Below are 20,151 nucleotides of genomic sequence, written 5' to 3' on the forward strand. Positions count from 1 at the left end.
TTGGGTTTACTGCAGGCTGGCCCCGTGCTGCCTCAGAGGTGTCCACAGTCCAGCCTGGACACCAGCCCTTCTCCAAGCAGGGAGGGCACAAAGCTCTCACAACTCATCCTTGTGCTGCCACGTGCAACTTGAGTGATGATGCCGCATACTGTGTTTCCAACATGGGATCTGAACTTTAACAGCCAAATAAATTGAACCTGTGCCATGGCCACGTCTCCTATGGATGGGGTCCCGAGGTGCCCATGAGGCAGCACTGCTGTCATCTGCAGTTCAGCCATTCTGTGTCGCAGGGCAGAGACAGGAGACTCAGCATGCACTGGGACACCCCAGGCCCCAAGTACAACTGTGGGGACTCTTGTCAGAGCAGGATGGGACCCAGCAGACTCAAATCTCAGAGTTTATGCTGCTAGAGCCTTGGAGACAAGTGTAATGTGGCCAAAACTACCTTTGGCCAGTGCCCATGTTAAAATACTGCTCCTTACTGAGACTCCCACAGTGTAGCTGGTAGCAGCTGAGCCAGAAACATGTCTCTACACTTTGCCAGGCTCTCCAGTCTTAGGGCAAAAGAGATCCCCAGGAAGAAGTCCCTGCATTGGCGAGGCACCACACGGACACATCCCTGTGTAGGGCAGGACACCGTGTAGGGCAGGATGACGCCCGGCACAGGGCCATGCCAGCAGCCTGGCACCCCACTGAAGATGGGCGCAGTCCCGAGGACGGCTGCTGACCTTCGTCATGCCCTCCTCGATCGCCTCCATCCTCTTCGTCAGCTGTGTTGTTTGGCATGCGTCGGTGCCTGGCCTGCCCGTGTCCTGCCTGGGGGTCGGCGGCTCTGTGGTGCCCGGGGACCCTCTGGGGCTGCCTGGCCGCCCCTCCGCCTGCAGAATGAGGGCATGGGGCCTGCCCCCAGCCCCAGCCCCGGGCTCCAGGAGCCCCCTCTCATCCTCTGAGAGCTGCGTGGAGGCATCCTGCAGCCGCAGGTGCTGCAGGAGGCCTCGCAGGAGGAGGTGGAGGGCACCGGCGTTGACGCTGCAGCCGTTGGGCGTGCGGAAGGCGACGTCCGCCAGCTCCGCCAGTGTGACCGAGACGCTCATTGCTGCCTCCAGCTCCCGGGGCTGCCCGCCCGGGGCTGAGGTCACAGCCCCGTTACCCGGTGATACCCCAGGGTTCTGCCCCGGCCCCATCCCACCAAACGGCCGGGGACCGCCGGGCCGAGGCCGGGCCATGGGCTCGGGGGGGGGAGGCCCCGCTCCCTGCCCGGCTCCCCCGGCACCGTGCCCGGCTTGCCCGGCTACGCAAGGCCGAGGCTCCGCCGGCCTCCTCCGGGCCCTGACAGCGCTGCCGGGCCCGCCCCGCCGCCGCCCCGCCCCGCAACCCGCCAGGTGCCTGCCCCGAGCTGCCGGAGCCGGGAGCCGGGAGCCGGGCTCGGTACGTGCGGGGCGGCCCCGGGGAACCGGGGGCACGGAGCGGGGGGGAGCGGGGCCGGGAGCCCGCAGCCCCAACCCCAACCCCAAACCCAGCGGGGTGCTGCGGGCTGGGGCACGGGGAGGCTCCGGGCTGGGCGCTGTTTGCCCCCGGGAAGGGAATCGGGGAGAAACGCGGTCAGCTGCTTGGTGCAGCGCCGGGCACGGGGGGACGTGGGCTGGGAGAGGGGTCTGAGATGGCCCCAAAATGCAGCAGGGTGTTGGGGAGATCTTATAAAGCTTCATCTCGGTGTGCCCAGCAGGGTGGGGAAGGGCTGGGGCAGAAGGGTCGGCGTGTAGCGGCCTGCTGTGAAGGGTGAAATTTAATCGTAGGCAAAGCGAGGTCGTGTGCTGGGGGAGAGCCTTGCGGCTGTAAGGCGAGCACCCTGCCCGAGGTCGCGCCAGCTCGTGGGGACGGAGGCTGTGAGCTGCCAGCAGCTGCGAGGGGGCCGCTAGGATGGTGCCCAGGCGGCTCCCCAGGAGAGGAGGGAGCCCGGCGGCGGTACCAACACAGGCGTTTCCAGCCAGCCCTGCTCCGGAGAGGAGAGCCAGGGCTGGAGCTGCCCGCTTGGTGATCAGGAAGGACGGGCCCGTGGTAGAGACCGAACAAACCCGGTTCTCTTGGCAAGCAGGGAGAGAAAGGACGATGACGATGGTGGGGATGGAATTATCTGTCAGCACGTTGGCAGCCTGAGCCCTGTGAAAGGAGGAGAGCCCTTCCAGCTAATGGATAACGCTGTGCAACAGCACGTACCTAGCGGGAGGCTTTACCCGTCAGAGCAGCGGGATCTCGGTTCTGCCTCCCGAGGGGACCAGAGAGGCAAAGCTGCGGGAGCTGTTAAGGTGGCGTTGGATTGCTGTATGGGGTGCACGGGGGGTTGTGACCACTGCCAAAGGCAGGGAGGGGGCCTGGGGACCTGTGCGGTGCTCCCCAGCCACAGGGAGTGGGAATGGGCGGGCTGGGATGAGCACTCTCATGCCGGCATCCTCCAGATCACCCGCAGGAGTCGTGCTCAAGCTGAAACTTCTCCGAGTACCTGCGAGTGTAGGTGGGTGCCCCTTGGCCCGTGGCAGGACTGGAACAGTTGTTCAGAGACGGTCTCCTTGCACCGGGCAGAACTGGTGAGTGTACCAGGGGTTGGTATATTCCATGTGTCAGGCACAGTGATTTTAACTAGAAAAGTTCTAAATTATAAATATAGTTATTTGGATGTAAAATGTGCCAAGAAACACTTGGTGAACATGCAGGCTATCTTCCTATTTGTTCCTTTCAACCAACATGCTTGAAACGGTGCTTTCTTTTCAGCTGGGCCCTCTGCTTTCCAGAGGGTTTGATTGAAGGTAGGCAGTAGAGGGCTGGGGGGACTTAAGGAACTTATGCGAGGCTGTCTGCGTGGCATGGACTGAAGGCAGGATGGGGGTGAGGCTGTAACAAGGATGGGATGGTGGATGGGATGATGGAACCGCTGCCCCAGGTGTTTCCCTCAGACAGGTGCCGAGCGGAGCGAGCACGCTCAGCCTTCCCGTGCTGCTGGTGAGGCTCCGGTGGCTGTGTCCACACAGGGCTGCAGCCAGGGAGGTTCTGGGGTCGTGTGTTCGTATGCTGAGTACCAAAAGATCTTGTTACGGATGTATCTGGGACAGTCAGCAGAGAGGGATCTTCTCTTCCTGAGCCTCAGCCCTTCCTAAGAAGGCAGAAGGCTGTGCGGAGTTTCTTGGTGTGTTCCCTCAACAGGTTCTACGTGGGTCTGTATGAAACTCAGTTCCTCAGGCATCTGTTCGGGCTGGAGCCTGTCTCGGGAGGGAGGGTGTCTCCAGCAGTGCCTTGTTTCAGTTTATGAGCATGGTTTCGAAGCTCACTTCCCGTGCTTTCCTGCATGTGAAGTTGCACCGTGATGCAAATCATGGTGCTGCTTTCCTTCGAGATGAAACATGACTGGTGGATGCTCGCTGGGAGAGCAGCTAATGCTCTCCTGCAGCTAAAGGGCGTTCAGCCAGGGGCCAGACAAGAGCTTGTCCCAGCACCCACACTGTGTTTTGTTGGGCTCTGGGTCCCTGGAGCAGCATTGTGACCTGCAGAAGTGTTCCCAGTGCCGGCATTGCTCACTGACACGGTGAGAGAAGGGCTCCAAGAAACTTCGTTGTGTAAAAGTTTATCTTTTTTCCTCCTTCAAATTAGAATTTAGGAGATAAACACTTGCATATAAAGGACGTGGTTGATGCAGAAATCTTCCAGTATGAGTGGTTTGGGAGGGAGATATGCAGTCTTCTAGTAGCTGCTTGGATCCAAGATCATTTTTTTTTGCTTATAGGCAAAGAGAAGAATGAGGTTAGGTCTGTGGTATTGTTGTAAAGTTCTAAGTTCAATTTCTTGTACTTGATTTAATCAGGAGATAACATCTTAGATTGAAAGAAGTTTTAAAAATTCTTTGAAATGACAATTTTAGTAGGGCCTACAGCAGTTACTTCTGTTGGTACGGGTATTACCGTGGGCATGTACATGTGCTGCACGTACGGTCGGTGCTGTGGTAGCTTTTCTGTGTTCAGCTTTGCACTAAGCTAAGGGTAAGACTGCTGGCTGCCAGCTGAGACTGGGGAGGAAATAGTATTTAGGTAATATGGAGATTAAAATAATCATGAAGACAGCAGGACTGGGGGTACTTCCAAGCTTCTAGGCAGGTATGCTAACTTCTGAGTAAAATGTCAGACAGCACAGGGATGAGAAGCTGTTCTCCCAGACGGATGAGTGCAGAGCTGCTGGAAGCAGGAAGGACGGGGAGTTGGGAAACACCAGGTAGGTGCTGATATGCCCCATGGCCCTCAGCAGCAGTCAGCGGTGTTCTAAAAGGAGCAATGCAAATTGTGCAGCATTCTTCCCTTCTGCCCGGTACAGTAAAAGTGAGAGTTTGCATTGGGAACTCCAGTTGTTCTGCAAATCTTGGGAGATTTGGGTTTGTTTGTTGGTTGTTGGTTTTTTTTTTTTTTTTTTTTTTTTTTTACTTCCAGGTCCTGATTGTGCAGCTGTTACAAAGACAAAGCATTCTAGGCTGAAATGGAGATTTACTCTGCTAAAGATTTCAGCACAAGGCACCAGTTTGCAAACACAGATGTGTTTCTGTTTTGTCTTCCGAAAACGCGTGACCTGCAGCTCCTGCCTTGGGACGCGATGCTCACATCGCTGTTTTCCTGCTGTTCCCTTGCTATCAGCCTCGCAGCTAGGGAGAAGCGACACGATTTTCCTAGGCAGTGTCAGAGGCATGGCTGCTATGCAGAGGATGTATTTCCTTGTCTGATCAGAGGGAGGACAATTAGCACAGAAGCCATAGGAAACCACAATCCATTTTCTCAACAGTACAAAGTCTCGGAGGCAGGGGGAGCACGCTTTTTACTGCTGGCACAAGACGCTGACGGAAGCTCTTGGCTGCTGTTAAGATTTAGCGTTGGGTTCGTGCACTCGGAGGCATCTTGTGGCTGCGGTCTGAAAGGTGGTGCCTTTGTGCCAGTGCAAAAAGGCTGCTGGGGAGCCTGGTGAGCACAGCAGGCCTGCGCTGGTCACAGCCCCGGGCAGAGGATGGAGCCGGGAGGGGAATGGGTTCACCTGCACAGCTCCTGAGCGAGGCCTTGCTGGTGAGCAGCTGTGCCTCATCGGGGCTCTCTCAGCAGGCTTAAAATTCATGTGAGCAAATACAAGGGAGAGCCCCAAAAGATGGCAATGTAATTAGCATCTTAGGACTCGTGAGTAACAGCTGTGAGCTGTGTATTGGGCTTTGTAGCTCTCAAACCCGAGCTGGTCAGAGAACAAAGGTGAGAGCTGGGGCTTTAGATGCGATTTGGGTAATTTATGTCTCTGTCACCTATTGTGATCAGCAAAGGAGCTTTGTATTAGTAGCAGTTGTTTCCTTTACCTGTTTTATATGCAAGAAAATGGAATAATACCCAGTTCTCTTATAGATTAAGAGAATTTAAGATTATAAAAGGAAGGATTCGTGCTGAGATGGTGGTCCCCCTGCCTGGAACCAGACGTTCCCAGCTGAGGGTGTCCCCAAGCCTTCTTTGCTACCTACTCTCTGCATTTAGAAAGAAAATCTTCTGTGCCTTGTCCGAACAGGCTGGCTACCTATTGCACTTTTTGGAAAAGGTGTTTTTGGAAGGAATGTGTCTAGCTTCCACTGCTGTGGAGAGGTAAGTTTGGGTGTCTGAGCTGCAAACCACGTGCAATATCCAAAGGGAGCCCTGACTGATGTCCAAAGTGACTGAGCCGTTCACCAGGATGAGGTGCGGGGGCCGAGGGGCAGCTACACGTGGGCGCGGGTTGTGTGCGGGACCCTGGGGCAGCAGGCACGGCAGGGAGGGCTCAGCACCTTCCTGCTTCTCACCCTGCTTCGCTGAGCCTCAGAGCTCAAGGTAGGGCAAGCCAGAGGCTTCTTTTCCCAAGCCCTCAGCTGGACGGCAGTGCCCTGCTGGGAGTTGTTCCTCCAGCCTGCGAGTCTGCTTCGTGCCATGGTCGCAGGGTGCTGGTTGCAGGGCACCGCCAGCCTTGCCTGTTAATCTGTTAATTGATACAGGGTTGACTCATTCACATTGCCAAGACCCAGGACAGCTGCTGTCTGTGTTTTCTCTCCTTCCCTTTTGGGCTGATTTTTTTGGTTTGTTTTGTTGGTTTGTTTTTTTTTTTTTTTTTTTCAAATGGCCATGACTCAGCCCTTCCCTGCTGCTCTCCGAGTTTCCTGGTCTCTGAATAGGCTATTCTTGGGACAGTAGTTCCTGGCTGATAGCAACAAGGGGAGTGTTGTTTGTGTTAGTTTGCTTATTTATTTATTTTTCCTCCCCTGGCCTGGCTTTAAGCCCTGCCTGCCTCTGATCTTTTCCTTGTCCCCGAATTACTGAATCGTCCTAAACTGCTGGATGCCACCTGGGGTATGTTCTTGCCCCTGTACCAAAGCAGTGCAGAACCAGGCTGGTCCAGGCTGAGCACCTTTAGCTTTACCCTAGTGGCAGGGTGATGGTGACACTCCTAAGAGCACAGTTATCCTGTTACAGCTGTGCCTGTTGTAATGCTTTAACCCCCCTGTTTTATCCCCTCTAATTCCAGGGGGCTGTGCTGGGCTCTCCAGTGATCTGCCTTGTGAAGGTGAGGGTCACTTCTTATCACCGTGTCCATACAGCACAGGTAACACGGTGAGAAGTAAAGGGAAAATACCAACTGGGATTTAAAATCACGGAAAAGCAGCTTTCTGATGACTTAATTAGTTACTGCCCGCCCCCACGGATTGCAGAGGCTGCAAACCTGGAGCGTTCCCTGGGATTCCCTTTGGCATGCCTCACGAGGCAGGTACACAGCTTCTCGCCACGGAGGATTTTGTCTTTCTTCTGAAGTTTATTCCTCTGCAGTGTGGGCTGTGGGAAGCCACCTTCCAGGGCAGGCAGTGCTCCCAGGCCGGGCGGCACAGCTCTTGCTCCGCAGCTGGGTGGCTGGAAGCGAACGCGGTGCCTAATATTGAGCAATATTTGCTGGCTTGCACTGCTCTGTCCAGGCAGTTATACACGAGGGGGAGTAGCCAGAGCTGTTGTATATTTTGCCTAGAAAATACATTTGGCTTTTAAAAACAACAGAGGCACTCTGTTTTCTCACAGGCTGTGGTTACCAAGATAAATTTCTTAGACAAAATACTGGAGAACTGGAAACACAAGGGCAGTGTTCTCCTCCAGCACCCCTCCACGTTTTTGGGTCTGCTGTATTGTTGTTAAGCCAACCAAGATAAAAGCGTTTCTGTGCAAGGAGGCTTTGAGAACATTCACTGCCGGATTAAATTAGCCTTTCTGAGAATAATTAGTAGCTGGGATGGAGGCAGCCCCCCTCGCTGCAGCTGTAAATTCCACTCGTGCTAGGACCCACTGCAAGTGACTCAAATGGTAGATGTGAAAGCTGTGTCTGGGGCACTGCTGTTACCTTGAGATTGGATTTCTAGTCAGTTGTGAGTGCAAAGCAGCCCACTGAATTGTCATTTATTTATTTATTTATTTATAAATAAATAAATTGATGTTTATCCTGTGGGCATCTTAGCGTTATGCACTTGAATTTCCACCCATCTCATCTCCTGCCGTGAGCAGTGACCCTGCCTTTGCTCCTGGGACTGTTCGAAACCCTCTGATCAGCAACACTCCAAGTCTAAAAGTGAAGTGCTGCGGTAACAACTTGACAGAGAGGCTGAGAAAGGGTTTAGAAACGCTTAGAAGAGGGACTTGAGGAAGTGTGCTGCTGAGTAGTGGAGATGACTTGGAAATCAGTCGAAATACCTAGATTTTCAGCACAAGGTCTTCTGCTTTCTATGTCTGCTCTTCTGGAGCTGGTGTGGCTCTTGTCCCACGCGTGCTGGTGCCTGGAGCCGTGTCCTGGGGAGGCATGAGGACATCGACTCTCTCCCTCACCTTTTTTTTCCAAGGGAATGCAGCCCTGCGCTCTGTGCAGATCTTAGAGTGTGGCTGGCTGATTTGTGTCTTGGTCAATGTTCCTCTTGGATCTGCTTACATTTAAGTGAGGCGGGCTCACGATGGGGCTCTGCGTGCCCTCGCCATCTGCCCTGCTGGGGCTGCCCTGCAGCAGGCAGCAGCGGTGAGCTGGGGGCACGGGGAGCAGCTTCTGGCACGACCAGAGGCACCGATGTGAAGCAACTCGCTGCGTGCCGTGGTTCGGCACAGAGCAGAGGTTGGGGTGAGGGGTTATGAAGGAGCTGGCAAGAACTTGGTGCTGCAAACTGAAACCAAAGGCACGGATACTCAGCGTGGGCTGGCTGGAAGCAGAGACGGGACCCCAGGAGCTGTGCTTGTGGTCCTTCTTGGTGGCAGGGCTCAGAAGAGAGTTCGTGGCGTACGTTGCAGCTGGGGTGAACCCCAAACCACGCTTATTTGTCGTGGTCTTAAGTAAAGTGGAATGACACAGAGCACTTCTCACACGTCCTCAGAAAAAAACGCAAGGTGACACTGTACCTGCTAAACTGAGATGTCAGCAGCTTCTCTGGTGCCAAGAGAGGGGTATTTGTGGGGAGAGCATTTGCACAAATGTTTTTGGAGGCTGGAGTCAGCCCTATAGCAAGCTGGTGCTGTGCCTTGGCTAAGAAAACACCAGTACTTGGACATGTATTTTGTACATCTCTTAGAAGGAAAGTGGATCTGGAATCACCATCGATGTATTCGAAATTATTTCATTGTGTTGCAAAATCTGCAAGGGAATTCTGAATAGGCTCTTGGGCACTGATTAATTCTGAAGCTGAAATGCGGCTACATCTCCACAAAAGTGCTGATCCTGTACGACTTTAATTTCCTCCTCCCTTGGAGCTCAGTGTGTTATTTGATGGAAGTCACACATCTAATCAGCTCGATTCAGCAATGATGTAGCTGGATTATTTGACTTTCTCTCAAAAAATTCTATAGAATGAGGGAGTAATGAACAAATAGCGTGGATAAAGGAATCAAATATTTTTAATACAGTGCTGGGAAAGGGAGCTATAGAAAGCTGGGCTGTCCTGTGAGAAGCAGTGGGCAATCACCCTGTATTCATCTTCTCTGTGAGAGAACTGGCAGGCAGGCACTGGAAGGGGCAGGCAGCAGGCTATAACAACTTCTCATGACTGTAATGCTTCTTTTTTGTGGAGGTAACTGAAGAGCAGAGCTTGCTGCTGCCATACGTAAGCTCAGCAAACCAGTGGGCTGTGAGGAACTCAGGGTGGTCCCTGGGGAAGCCCCAGGCTGCCTGATGCTCCGGGAGCAGGAGGGAGGGCAGGGCGCTCGTGCTGTGCTTCCTTCCTAACTCGTTTTTAAGCATCTGTTACAGGCTGCCGTCAGGGACAAGATACAGAGCTGTGGTTGTTGGTAATGCAAGGAACTATAGGGCTCCTGCCCCATCGTCTCTGGGATTTGTACTTGCCTTTAAGCTGCTTGAGTGGTTGAAGCAAAAAACAGCTAACGTTGTGGCACAGTTAAGCTTGGTGCTGTGTTAAAACACTGTAGTATTGGAGTAATCTTGTTTTGTTTGCTCTAGGTCATTGCAGGTTGTGTTATTAACATACAGCAGATAACAAATGGAAGACGTAACGTGGTGTTTTTCCACTCGGGGTAAAGATCAGGTAGATGTCCTGGGCGCTGGACGACAGCCAGTGATCTCGCTGGGTGCTTTCTCATGGGTGTTACCAAGCGTGTGTTTGGGCTGTTTGTCACCTTCAGCAAAAGTCCCACGGAAAGGCTCTGGTTCTCCAGAGATCTGGCGTGGGGCACCCCATTCCTCACCTGAGTCTCTCAGGAGCAGATGGCTAAGGTGCAGAGGAACACAGGTTTGCCCTTCACGTTTCTTTTATTTCACATCTTTTCACCCATGCGAACAGCTGGCCTGTTGCAGTCCGTCCTCTCTGGAGAGCAGGTCAGGAGCTGGAAATGCCTGACACAGAGCACCCCTCGAGAGGGAGGTGTTTGCTTCCTAGCCCTTCCGTGCCGATAGCTCCCCTGCAGCCCCTCTTGGCTCTCATCACATGCCGCTGCTGGTGCAGTGAGCTCTGCAGAAGTGTGACGCTTGCTGCAGCTCAGGAACCTGCAGCAGCTGCCCCACTTTGTTCTTTTCATTTTGGATAGTTTTTCTTTAAATGCTCGGGTTGACCAGGTCCTGGCAATGCTGTTTCTGCAGCCAACAAGCGCTGGGTCAGCCCATCTGGAGGCGAAAAGCACTGGAGAGAATCCCAGAGGCGGCAGCAGGTCCTTGCAAGCCCTCCTCCCGCGTGTAACCCTTTGGGGGTGCTGCAGATAAACCATCCTTGTCTTAAGCAGGGGGATTTTGTCTCTGCTGTTGCTGAAATCCATATAGAGGAGCTGCACGAAGCTGTAATTTGAATTTCTGGCCGAGAACAGCTGTGCCTGGACTGCATCAGGGAGGTTATCTGATGGTGCTTTGGATGTAATACCCTGAGAAAGCTCGCTTCGGCCACAGCTCCTGGCTTCCAGCGAGGATCCTGCTCGTGGCTGATTTGCCTGCTGGGTTATGGTGGCACGCAGGAGGTCAAATGGCATGGCCGAGGCCCCAAGGTAAAATGACCACAGTGGGGATGATCCTCCAGAGCCCGGCGTGCTGCACAGCAGCCCCAGCTGTCTGACATGGCCGGAGCATGGAGGTGAATCGCGTTCTCCTCCAGCAGCCCTTGTTCTGAAGGACTGCTGCTGAGCTCCATCTCTGCGCCGAAGGAAGAGCCTGACCCTCCTGGAAGGAGCAGTTTTCCGCAGCTGAAGTCTGACTGCAGAGGTGTGGGACAGAACAGCCCGGCTGTTTCTGCACGGCGGGTTTCCTCTCCCTGGCAGGGACGCTGAGGGCGCACGGCTTGTGCTCGGGGACACACGGCTGAGTCGCTCGGAAAAAGAGCAAACCTTTCCCCTGGTCCTTACGCTGGGCTCCCGTCGGCGCCGTGCACGCCTGTGTTGTAGGCATGCGCCCTCTTGCTGCTTGCCCAGGACCAGGATGCTGAGCTCCTGAGGTGCCGCTGGGGTGACCGGCGGGGTGCAGCGGGGGGACGTGCTGCTTGGTCCAGCACCAGTGCGTGCCCTCCCTGCAGCGCTGCCTGCTGTTATTCTGTTATTCCTTCCCTCCTGGCCCCGGGGGGAAACACAAAGGCTGGAGGCAGCAAACGCGCCTGGGAAGAGGCAAGGCAGCGGGGGAAGTTTGGCTGGCTGACACAGAAAACAGCTCTTTTTGCTCTGCGTGAAAGGCGGGCAGAAGGAAGCCCCAGCACTGCTTTCACAGCGGGGATTTTTGCCGTCTTTCCTCTCCAGGTAAGCGCTGCCGGCTGCGGGGCGCGCGGTGCTGAGGAGCGGTGGGATTTGAGCCACGTCCCCGCGAGCTGTGCGAGCAGGCGTGCGGGCATGCGCGTGGCACGGGCAGCACCCGTGGCTCCCTCGGTGGCACAGGTGTGACAGTGAGCGTGCCGCAGGAGGTCCGGGCTGGCCGTGGGGGTGCCGCTCACAAACGTCGGTGTGCTCGCTGCCATCAGGCACAGCTCTGTCCGCCTCCGAGCTGCCAGCGCTCCCCGCAGCCTCTGCTCGTGCCCCTAAAGCCCTTCTAAAGGCTAACAGGCTTCCGATCGAGTGGCATTCTGCTAACATCTGACCTGTCTTTGTGCTCATCCCTAGCAAATTTAACTTCCTCCCTGTTCTCAGTATTTCTCCCCTTTAAGTCCTGAATCAGCAGGTATTTACCTTTTTTTGGCCAAGCGTTCTAGCGGCAGAAGCCCTTCAAACCAGGCTGAGCCGAGGCAGCGATCCTGCCTGAGGGAGGTGAGGCCCGTGCTGGGAGCCGAGCCGAACCCCAGCTGCGTCTGCGTGTGTCTTTGGCAGTATCTGATTTCAGCAAGGCCTTGGCATCACTCTGAGAAGACTTTCAGACCCGTTTCTGCAGCAGGAAAAAGCCGGTGGCACATGGTTAGCTTCCCTGGGGCCAGGAAGATGAGGTGGTGTTGGCCATGACGCTGTTCCTTTTTTAAAAGGGGAGAGGCTGGCATTGGTGAGGGAGCCCAGTTTTTTGAGAGCTCTTGACTTTGTTTTTGAGGACGTATTTACAAAGCCTGGCAGCTGAAGTTTGTGTCTGATTGGTCTACAGTGAAGCTGGAAGTGGTTGCATCCTTTTCTCTGACTTACACATTGAAATGTAGCGTGTTTTTTCCTCTTAAAAATATTGGACAGACCTGGCACAGCTCAGCTCCTCTTCTTGCCCCAGAGCTGCCTGATGGGGGACCTGGGCAGGTCGGGGAGCGCAGAGCAGAGCAGGGAGGTTGTGTGGGTTGAGGCTGTGGCTGCTGTGGGCCGGGTCCTCTGGCCTTGGTGTTGTGAGGGAGTTGTGCTCTCCTGGGACAGGGCCATGGGCAGCAGTGGGAGTGCAATCTGCTCTCAGCTCTTCCCTTTAGCTAAGCCACATCTCCAGCCTAGCCTGCTCATGGGCATCCACATAGCGTGTCTGTGCCAAACGCAAGCCTCCTGTAACAGCCCCGAGCTCTGAGGCAGGAGCAGAGGGCCAGGAGTGACCCGGTGCAGCCCCACGGCAGCGCCGCAGGGCGGATGGAGCTCGCTGGAGCAGCTTGGGCAGCCCCAGGAGGTGCTCACGCTGCCACGGCTGAGCACGGCTTTGGGTCGCTGCAGTGGCCGTTCGAGATGTGAGGGAGACAATGGGCTCACTGGAAACACAGCCCAGAAAAACCCTGCGAGTGCTCGGTGTGCTCAGCCCAGCAAAACAAAGTCTGAGTCATGATATGATGGCTGCTCGCAGAGAGCAGGGAGCGAAGGAAAGCTGTTCGGGCTGAATAACAGATGGGCATAATCTGGCTACAAATAAACCCAGGCTAGAAACTGTAAGGTTTTCATCGCACTGCTTTGATGGATAGTGTTGTTTTTTTTTCCTACCTCTCAGAGCAGCAGGGGTTGGAGTGGGACAGCAGAAACAGCAGGAGCAGCGTGACCAACGCATCACTGGCAGTTTTGGTGGTGTCCCCAGAGAGGGAAGGAGGGACGGGCTGATCCAGCTGACCCAGCGGTCCCGCTGCCCCCTGATCCTGGCTCTGCTCGGCTGCTTGTGCCTCCAGCCCACTCCTGCCCTTTGCTTGTCTTTAACAGGGGCCATGTTCCAGTGATCGCACGGTGATCTTCTCTAGGTAGGTTAAAGCAGAGCAGCCAGCAGAAGCTGTGCTCTGCTCCTCCAGTTTAGAACCGACCTGCATTTCTGCGCCAGAAATACAATCTCTTCCGTCCACCCCCGTCCTTTTGCTGGTAACCAGCTCCTGTTGAGTCTTATGATCGTGAGACCTTGCTCCCAAAGGACCTGCATTCTTGATTCCATCAGATCTTAAACTCAAGTCCTGGTAAACTCAGCCTAAATTATTTGTGATTTTTATTTTCCCCTGGGTGTGCAGCTGGTTTATGAATACGGTTCTTGCAGTAAGCTCTAGTGTGGATGCAGCGTGTGGGGGAATGGTTATTCCCACGTGAGAGGAGCTAATTTGGTCTCGGCTGCTTTCATGGCACAGATGGCACCGGTGCTGCAGCTGCAGGAAACCAGCGTGGCTGAAGTGGGGCAGCTTTGTGGTCCTGACCACTCCCCGACACCCCACCGCGAGCAGCTCGGGCTCTGATCTGTTCCTGCAGAGGCACTCAGACCCCAAAGGCTGCCATGGCAGGACAGTCAGGGAGCGTGTAATCCTTCGCCGTGTAATCCTCCAAGGCCGGCATGCTGCTCCGGGGAGCAGGGCTGCTTGCACCACTGCCATGGGCACACAAGGGGAGGGTCTGTGCGCTTGGTTCTGGCCCCGCTGCTTTTGAGAGGGGGCAAGGGGCTGTGGCAGCGCTGCGAGTGATGCTCTCAGTGCAGACCGGGCGCAGAGGGGAGCCCTCGTGTCCTGCAGCCCCACATGGTGCTGGTGGAAATGGGCTGCAGTAGGTTTTGTGCTTCTCACATTAGGATAAAAGAAAGCACAGGAGAAACGGCTTCTGAGAAGCTTAAAAGGAGCAGGCTTTCCTTTCCTCCAGGGAAGGGCACGCAGCCAATGCCCTGCTCTTTACGGAGCTCTTTTAATAAGCAGAATATTGCATTACGAGTGACGGAGCCTGCTAACTACGAGCACAACAGCCCTGCAGCCCATGCACGTCCTTCCTTCCTCCCAGTGCCCGTGGGGCTCTGCGAGCTGCTGCCCATCGCCCTCGCCGTTATCTGCAGCCTGGAGCCGTGGCAGGGCGCTGGGGAGGGACGGCTTCGTTCAGCCAGACCCCTGCTGGAGGCTGCTCGTTGTCCTCCTGCTGCTCTGTAAGGGGTGGGACGGGGAATTGAGCAAGGAGCAGCGTCCCGCAGGCTGAGATAAGCCTGGCTTGCCCTTTCTGCTGAGGCCCCAGAGCATCCTCCAGGACTCAGCAGTCAGCCTTGCAGCTCTGGGGTGGTTCCTGCTTTGCGTGCAGCTCCTGTCCTCTGGGGCTCCATGTATCCACTGCTCTCCTGCTGGGAGCTCAGCTGGCCTGCCAGCATCTGAGCAGTAATGAGAGAGAGAAGCTCTGGTGCACAGCTGGCCTGCGAGGCTGAGGGACTTGGGGACACCCCAAATGGGCTGGGTGCTTCTAGGATCCGTCAGGCATGGGGACAGGCAGCTCCTGGCACGCAGGGTGGCTTGGTTGGCTGCTTTTGGAAGAGTAAGCCCTCTTTTTCTTGACATCCCCAGTGAAGCTAAAAGCAGCACGGCCCAGTTTGTGGCTTTGTAGGTCACTGAAGGAGAAGGAGGGCTCTGCAGCGCTCTGTGCGTTGGGCTCAGGTGCTTTCCTCAGCCTGGGACTGCTGCAGCGGCTCTGCTGAAAGCATGACACGGGCTGTGTCTCTGTCCTCTGGCTTTTAAGGAAGAAAACCAAGAGGAAATGCAGCAGGCTGACCCACCCAGCTGCTCCAGCTGGGCTGTGTGCGTCTGCATCTTAAAAACGCTGGGGAGTACATACTGACATCCAGGGGCGACCCGATGGCTCTCCTGGGCTTTGCTCAGCTCCGGGGTGTATCAGCACGCTTCTCCATGGCTCACGGTGCTGACGGGGCTCCTCCGTAGGCTTGTGACCTGCTGTGTGAGACAGGGCTGCCTTGGGGCAGGAGCCTGCTGTGGTGCCATGGAGCTGAGCAGTTTCCCAGCGTGCAGGATCAGCACTGGCGCTTGAGGGACCCCAGCGGCTGCTGCCCAGCTCAGCACCCTCACCCCGAGCTCCGTGGCAGCTTTTCACAGCCTGGTTATTGCCTGGGTGCGTTTTTTTCCTGCTCGGCTGTGGGCTGCTGGAGTGGGAGCTGCTGAGAAAGCCCCGTCCTTGCAGCACGCTGAGCTGGCCAGCGGAGCAGCAGCCCAAGGGACACTGGACAGGCGCAGTCACGTTGGCTCCTGGCCGGCCGCGGGCAGGGGGAGGATTTGGCTCGGCGAGGGGAGCTCCTTGCGCTGCCTCCCAGGCACTGACAGCAATGTCACTGCGTCCCCGTGCCTGGTGGCAGCCTTCCCAAGCACGGAGCGAGCAGCCTCTCACTTGTATTTCCCAATTTAGTCACGTCCTACCAGGCAGAACCGAGCCAGAGTAAACAGGAAAATCGCGCCTCTTGATGTCATCGCGCTTCCTTGGAGTGCCGGAGCTGCCGGAGCCCTTCCCTGGCAGCCCCCCCTTGGCCGGGACGCGGCCGAAGGCGCGATGGCAGCGCCAGCACCGTGGCCTGGGGGACTGTGGCTGCGTAACCCCGCAATGCCCGGCCCCCTGCCGGGGGGCTCTGCCTTCCTGGAGGGGCCTTTGGGGCTGCAGCCCCTGCCTCAGTGCTCGCTTTGCCTTCCAGCTGTGCGGGAAGGAGCTGGCGAGGCTGCGAGGTGGCTGTCGGGGGAACCACTGCAAGGTGCCGCAGCCCCCCCGGGCACCGCAGGGTCTTTAGGGTGAGAAATACCCCGGGGAGCGTCTCAGCTCCTGCAGCAGTGGCTTTGCCACGGGCTGAGCCAGGGGGAGCACAACGAGGCGATTCCTGACCGGAGCCCCTCGCCCACATCTGCACTGGGCAGGGGGAGCGGGGGCACGGCAGGCAAGGCTGCGCTGTCACAGTGGCTCCTTAATGCCACTTGTTCCCTGTCTCCTTCCATGCAGGTTTGGGAGGGTAAGGCAGCTTCTGAAGCACACTGCTGAGAAGTTGTCTTCTCCATCAAGACCTCTGAGCTCCTTGCAGCAGGGAAGAGGCCAGGTAAGCCTGACGATCATCAATCTTGTCCCACACCACGGTGATATTTAGAGGTGCTCTCTGTGGCTCTGCTTCTCTGCCCCAGTTTGTGCTTCAGGCTCAGGGGGTGCTGCCATCCCCATGGGGGTGCAGCTTTGCACGGGGCTCTGCTGGGGGGCTTTGGAAGCTGTGGGCAGCTCCTCCCTGCCTGTGGTCCCGGAGCACAGGGCAGGGCAGCTTCCAGCACGGCCTGCCCGGCCTCACACCAAGGCTTTGTGGCTTTGTGTTTCCCCTCGGTGGGGCTGAGGCCGATGCCGCAGTGGTACCAGCCCCAGCCTCGGGTCAGCAGCCACCCCCTCCCAGCCGGCACCGTGGGCATCGGGCGTCTCAGCTCACGGCACCTTTCCTTGCAGGGCAGCCCTGAGCCATGTCCAACGACCCCCCGCCACCCTACCCGGGCGGCCCCTCGGCACCGCTGATAGAGGAGAAGCACGGCCCGCCCCCTGCCACAGGTACCGGGGGTCCCAGCTGCTCTGGGGTGTTGGGGGGGTCTCTGCTGGGAGGGCAGGAGCAGGGGGAGCGCGGCTTCCCCGGGAGGAGCTGGGCCGTGGCTGCTTCTCTCTGCACTGCCCTGGACATGCAGGCACTGGGGTGGCTGGCGCGATGCCCTGCTCTGTGTCACCGCATCGCCCAGGGCAGGAGGTCCCGGGAGCAATGATGAGAGCAGAAAGCCCCCCCTGCGCTGCTTGCTCACTGGGGGGGGAATTGGGGCTGTTTGTGGCCCAGGGGACGAGGCTCTGGCCTTGCTCAGCACAGCCCCACAGGCCTCCTGCTGTGTGCTGGGGGAATTGCCCACGGGGCGCAGAGGCCTAGTTCCTTCCCCATGCTTGTCCCAGCCCCTCCCCATTTGCTCTGTCCCCCTCACCTCTTCCCTGCAGCCCCCCCTTCCCATTCCGTAGCCCCCATCCAAGCAGAGGCCACCCAGCCAAGCCCCAACCTCCCCCTTCCCCTCTGCTGCCTCCCGTGACTCCGTGTTTCCTTCCAGATGGCGTCTCCCCAGCCGTGGGACAGCCCCAGGGGGTTCCCGTCCCCCCTCCTGAATTTGGGCCCCCTCCCTATGAGCCTCCGCAGCCGGGCTTCGTGCCCCCCCACATGCCCACCGACGGCTCCGGGCCCTACGTGCCGCCTGGTGAGTGCCGCGAGGAGCTGCGGTGGTGACGGGTGGGGGTCCTGGGTGGGGGTCCCGGGGGTGTCTCAGGGAGGGGAGGCCGTGATGGGGCGCTGGGGCTGCCTTTAGGGGCATGCAGCGGGCTCCTTAGGGCAGGCTGAGGGGCATGGCGCCCACCCTGGAGCAGGGCAGCCCCCAAACCCAAAACCAAGGGCGTGCTGCAGCAGCAGGGCACCGTGCCCTGGGGATGTGGCTTCGTCTGCCCCCTGCAGCCCTTTATCTGTGCCCTTTATCTGTGCCCGTTTCTCCTTCCCAGCAGGTTACTACCCACCGCCAGGCCCTCACCCTCCCATGGGCTACTACCCTGCTCCGGGCCACTATCCGTCACCCGGTGGCCACACGGCAACAGTGCTTGTCCCCTCGGGGGCTGCCACCACGGTGACCGTGCTGCAGGGAGAGATCTTCCAGGGCGCCCCAGTGCAGACGGTGTGTCCCCACTGCCAGCAAGCCATCACCACCAAAATCTCCTATGAGATCGGGCTCATGAGCTTCCTGCTCGGCTTCTTCTGCTGCTTCGTGGGGTAGGTGCTGCGGGCAGAGCTGGGGCCTCCCCGCCACCAGCAGCCACGTGGTGATGGGGTTCGCTCTGCCCCAGTCCTGGTGGCCCCAATGCCAGCGGCTTTGGCCGTGCTGGTGGACACAGCGGGGGTCTCGGCACTGAATCCTTGCTGGGGCCGCATGGGGGTTGCTGGGGGGGCAGTGCCTGCAGCCCTCAGCTCCTGCCGGGGGAGGAGGCGCCTGTGCCCAGAACCACAGAGCTGTGCCCAGAACCACAGAGCTGTGGTGTTGCCTTACAGCAGGCACTCACCGTGCTGGCGCAGATTCCTGGCCCCAGAGCCACCCTCCTCCCCGTGGGCCCTTCCTGCTGTCCCTCTGCGCCTGCAGCTGTGCCCACGGTGGGCTCACAGCTCTGCATCTCCCTGTGCTGCAGGTGTGATCTCTGCTGCTGCCTCATCCCCTGCCTGTTCGACGACTTCAAGGACGTGACCCACACGTGTCCCAACTGCAAGGCCTACATCTACACGTACAAGCGCATGTGCTAACAGCGCCCCGGGAGCCCGAGCCACTGGAATGCCACCGGCCCCTCTCCCACTGCCGTCCTAGTCTACGCGTGTGCAACGCTCCTTCGCTTAACCCGCTGGTGGTGTGTATGTGCATCCCCCTGCCTCCCTCCTGCCCCGAGCTGGGCCCACCTTCCCCGAGCTCCAGTCCTGATGTGAGTGGTGGATTGGGGACGCTGGTGTGGCTGCACAGGGGACGAGGGGGCTGAGGCCCCAGCTGCTGTGCACGGGGGCTCTCCCCAGCAGCTGCCTGGCAGCACGCAGGAGCAGGACGTGGTTCTGCACCCCGTATGCTCCAGGGCAATACTGGAGCAAGCTGGGGACACGCAGCAGCTGACGGAGGCACCCACCCCTCAGACACGGTGCCCTGAGCAGGAGCTGCTGCAAGCAGGGGCAGGCACTAACCTGGAGGGCACAGGGGCAGCCCGAGCAGCCAACGGAGCACACGGGAGGATGCAGTCACCTGGCTCAGCTCTTTTAGGAACGGGCCTGGTGGAGGCTCGGTGTTGAGGAGACAGAGGGGTCAGTGTGAGGTTCTGACGTGGCTCCAGGCCCTCTCCAGCCAGGTCAGGGTGCAGCCCACAGGCAGCACGTCCCGAGAAGCACACAGAGCTGCCTTCAAGGCATGTGTGTGTGTGTGTGGGGCCAGGGTGGCTGCCTTGCCCTGGGGCTGCGGCACTGCACCCCTCCTCAGCCCACCCGTCCTGCCAGGGCACCAGCTGCATGCGCCTCCTGCCAGCCCTGCTGGGGATGCTTTGGGGAAGGAAAGCCCCCGGCTGCTCCTCGCCCACCTGGCAAGCCCTTAGAAGTGCATCCAGCATGTTGCTACCTGCCCCCAGCACTGTAGAGTAGGGGAGTTTGTTACCCGGCTCCCAGCTCTGGAGCAGACCCACATCCCCACCCCGAGCCCAGCAGGGTCTGGGGGGCACCCCCGTGGCGTTCCTCCTTGCATGTGGGTGTGGGGGGTTACTTTTAGCTCACTTCATACAGGGCAGAAGGATGGGGGCAAGCAGGCAGCAACCCCAGCTGCCAGCAGCACTGTGACAGACAGGGGCAAGAGGCCCTGGGAGGCATTTTCAGTCCCTCTATGGCCACACCTCGCACCCCTTCCCACAGCTCCTGCAGCTGGAGCACGCAGCCCCCCAGCTAAGCAGGGGGGGCAGGGAAGGCTTCTCAGTAAGGTCTGCAAACACAGCCCGGCCTTTGAAGGCAGCTGCTGTTTGCTCAGAGGTGGAACTGTGGCACTTGTCCCAGTGTTTGTATGTAAATAAACATCAGACCCTGAGATCAGCATTTGTCTTTTCTTTTCCCCCTGCTCCCAAACTCACAGATCTGCCCCAAGGAAGCTGAGAAGGGATTGTGTAAGCGTGTGTGGGAGGGGCAGCATCCCCCAGCCCATGGTGTTAGGGGGAGGGAGGTGACATCCCCAGGCTGCAGCCCAGCCACCCCACTCCTGTCCACGCAGCCACCAAGGAAGGCAGAGCAGCACCAGCAGCCCTTGGTGAGGCCCAGCACTGCTCTGGGACACAGAGGGCATGGAAGCAGCTGTGTGACACAGGGCACCTGCCTCGGGGGAAAGATTTCCTCCCATCAGAGAGGACAAGGAGGGGTGACCAGGAGGCTCCTCAGGTCAGCACAGGCAGCAGGTCACCTCCTCACAGGAGCTGGGTAAAA

General features: G+C 57.8%; 1 protein-coding gene across 6 annotated transcripts; it reads left to right on the forward strand.

Annotated features, from left to right (window-relative positions):
* The first annotated feature begins 1,366 nt into the window (after positions 1 to 1,366).
* CDIP1 (cell death inducing p53 target 1) lies at positions 1,367 to 19,762 on the forward strand. Of its 6 annotated transcripts, none has more exons than XM_032197511.1 (6): positions 1,367 to 1,428; positions 16,119 to 16,212; positions 16,602 to 16,700; positions 17,234 to 17,377; positions 17,673 to 17,937; positions 18,348 to 19,762. In XM_032197511.1, exons 3-6 carry the CDS (start codon positions 16,616 to 16,618, stop codon positions 18,457 to 18,459), a joined length of 606 nt encoding a protein of 201 aa, XP_032053402.1. In that variant the 5' UTR covers positions 1,367 to 1,428; positions 16,119 to 16,212; positions 16,602 to 16,615; the 3' UTR covers positions 18,460 to 19,762. The 6 variants fall into 6 exon arrangements, with proteins under 6 accessions (XP_032053402.1, XP_032053408.1, XP_032053405.1 ...); XM_032197517.1 differs by having other exon boundaries at positions 17,676 to 17,937; XM_032197514.1 differs by lacking the exon at positions 1,367 to 1,428 and adding an exon at positions 2,207 to 2,306.
* The last annotated feature ends 389 nt before the right edge of the window (positions 19,763 to 20,151 follow it).

The sequence above is a fragment of the Aythya fuligula genome, chromosome 15 (genome assembly GCF_009819795.1).
Source record: "Aythya fuligula isolate bAytFul2 chromosome 15, bAytFul2.pri, whole genome shotgun sequence".
Lineage (NCBI taxonomy): Eukaryota > Metazoa > Chordata > Aves > Anseriformes > Anatidae > Aythya > Aythya fuligula.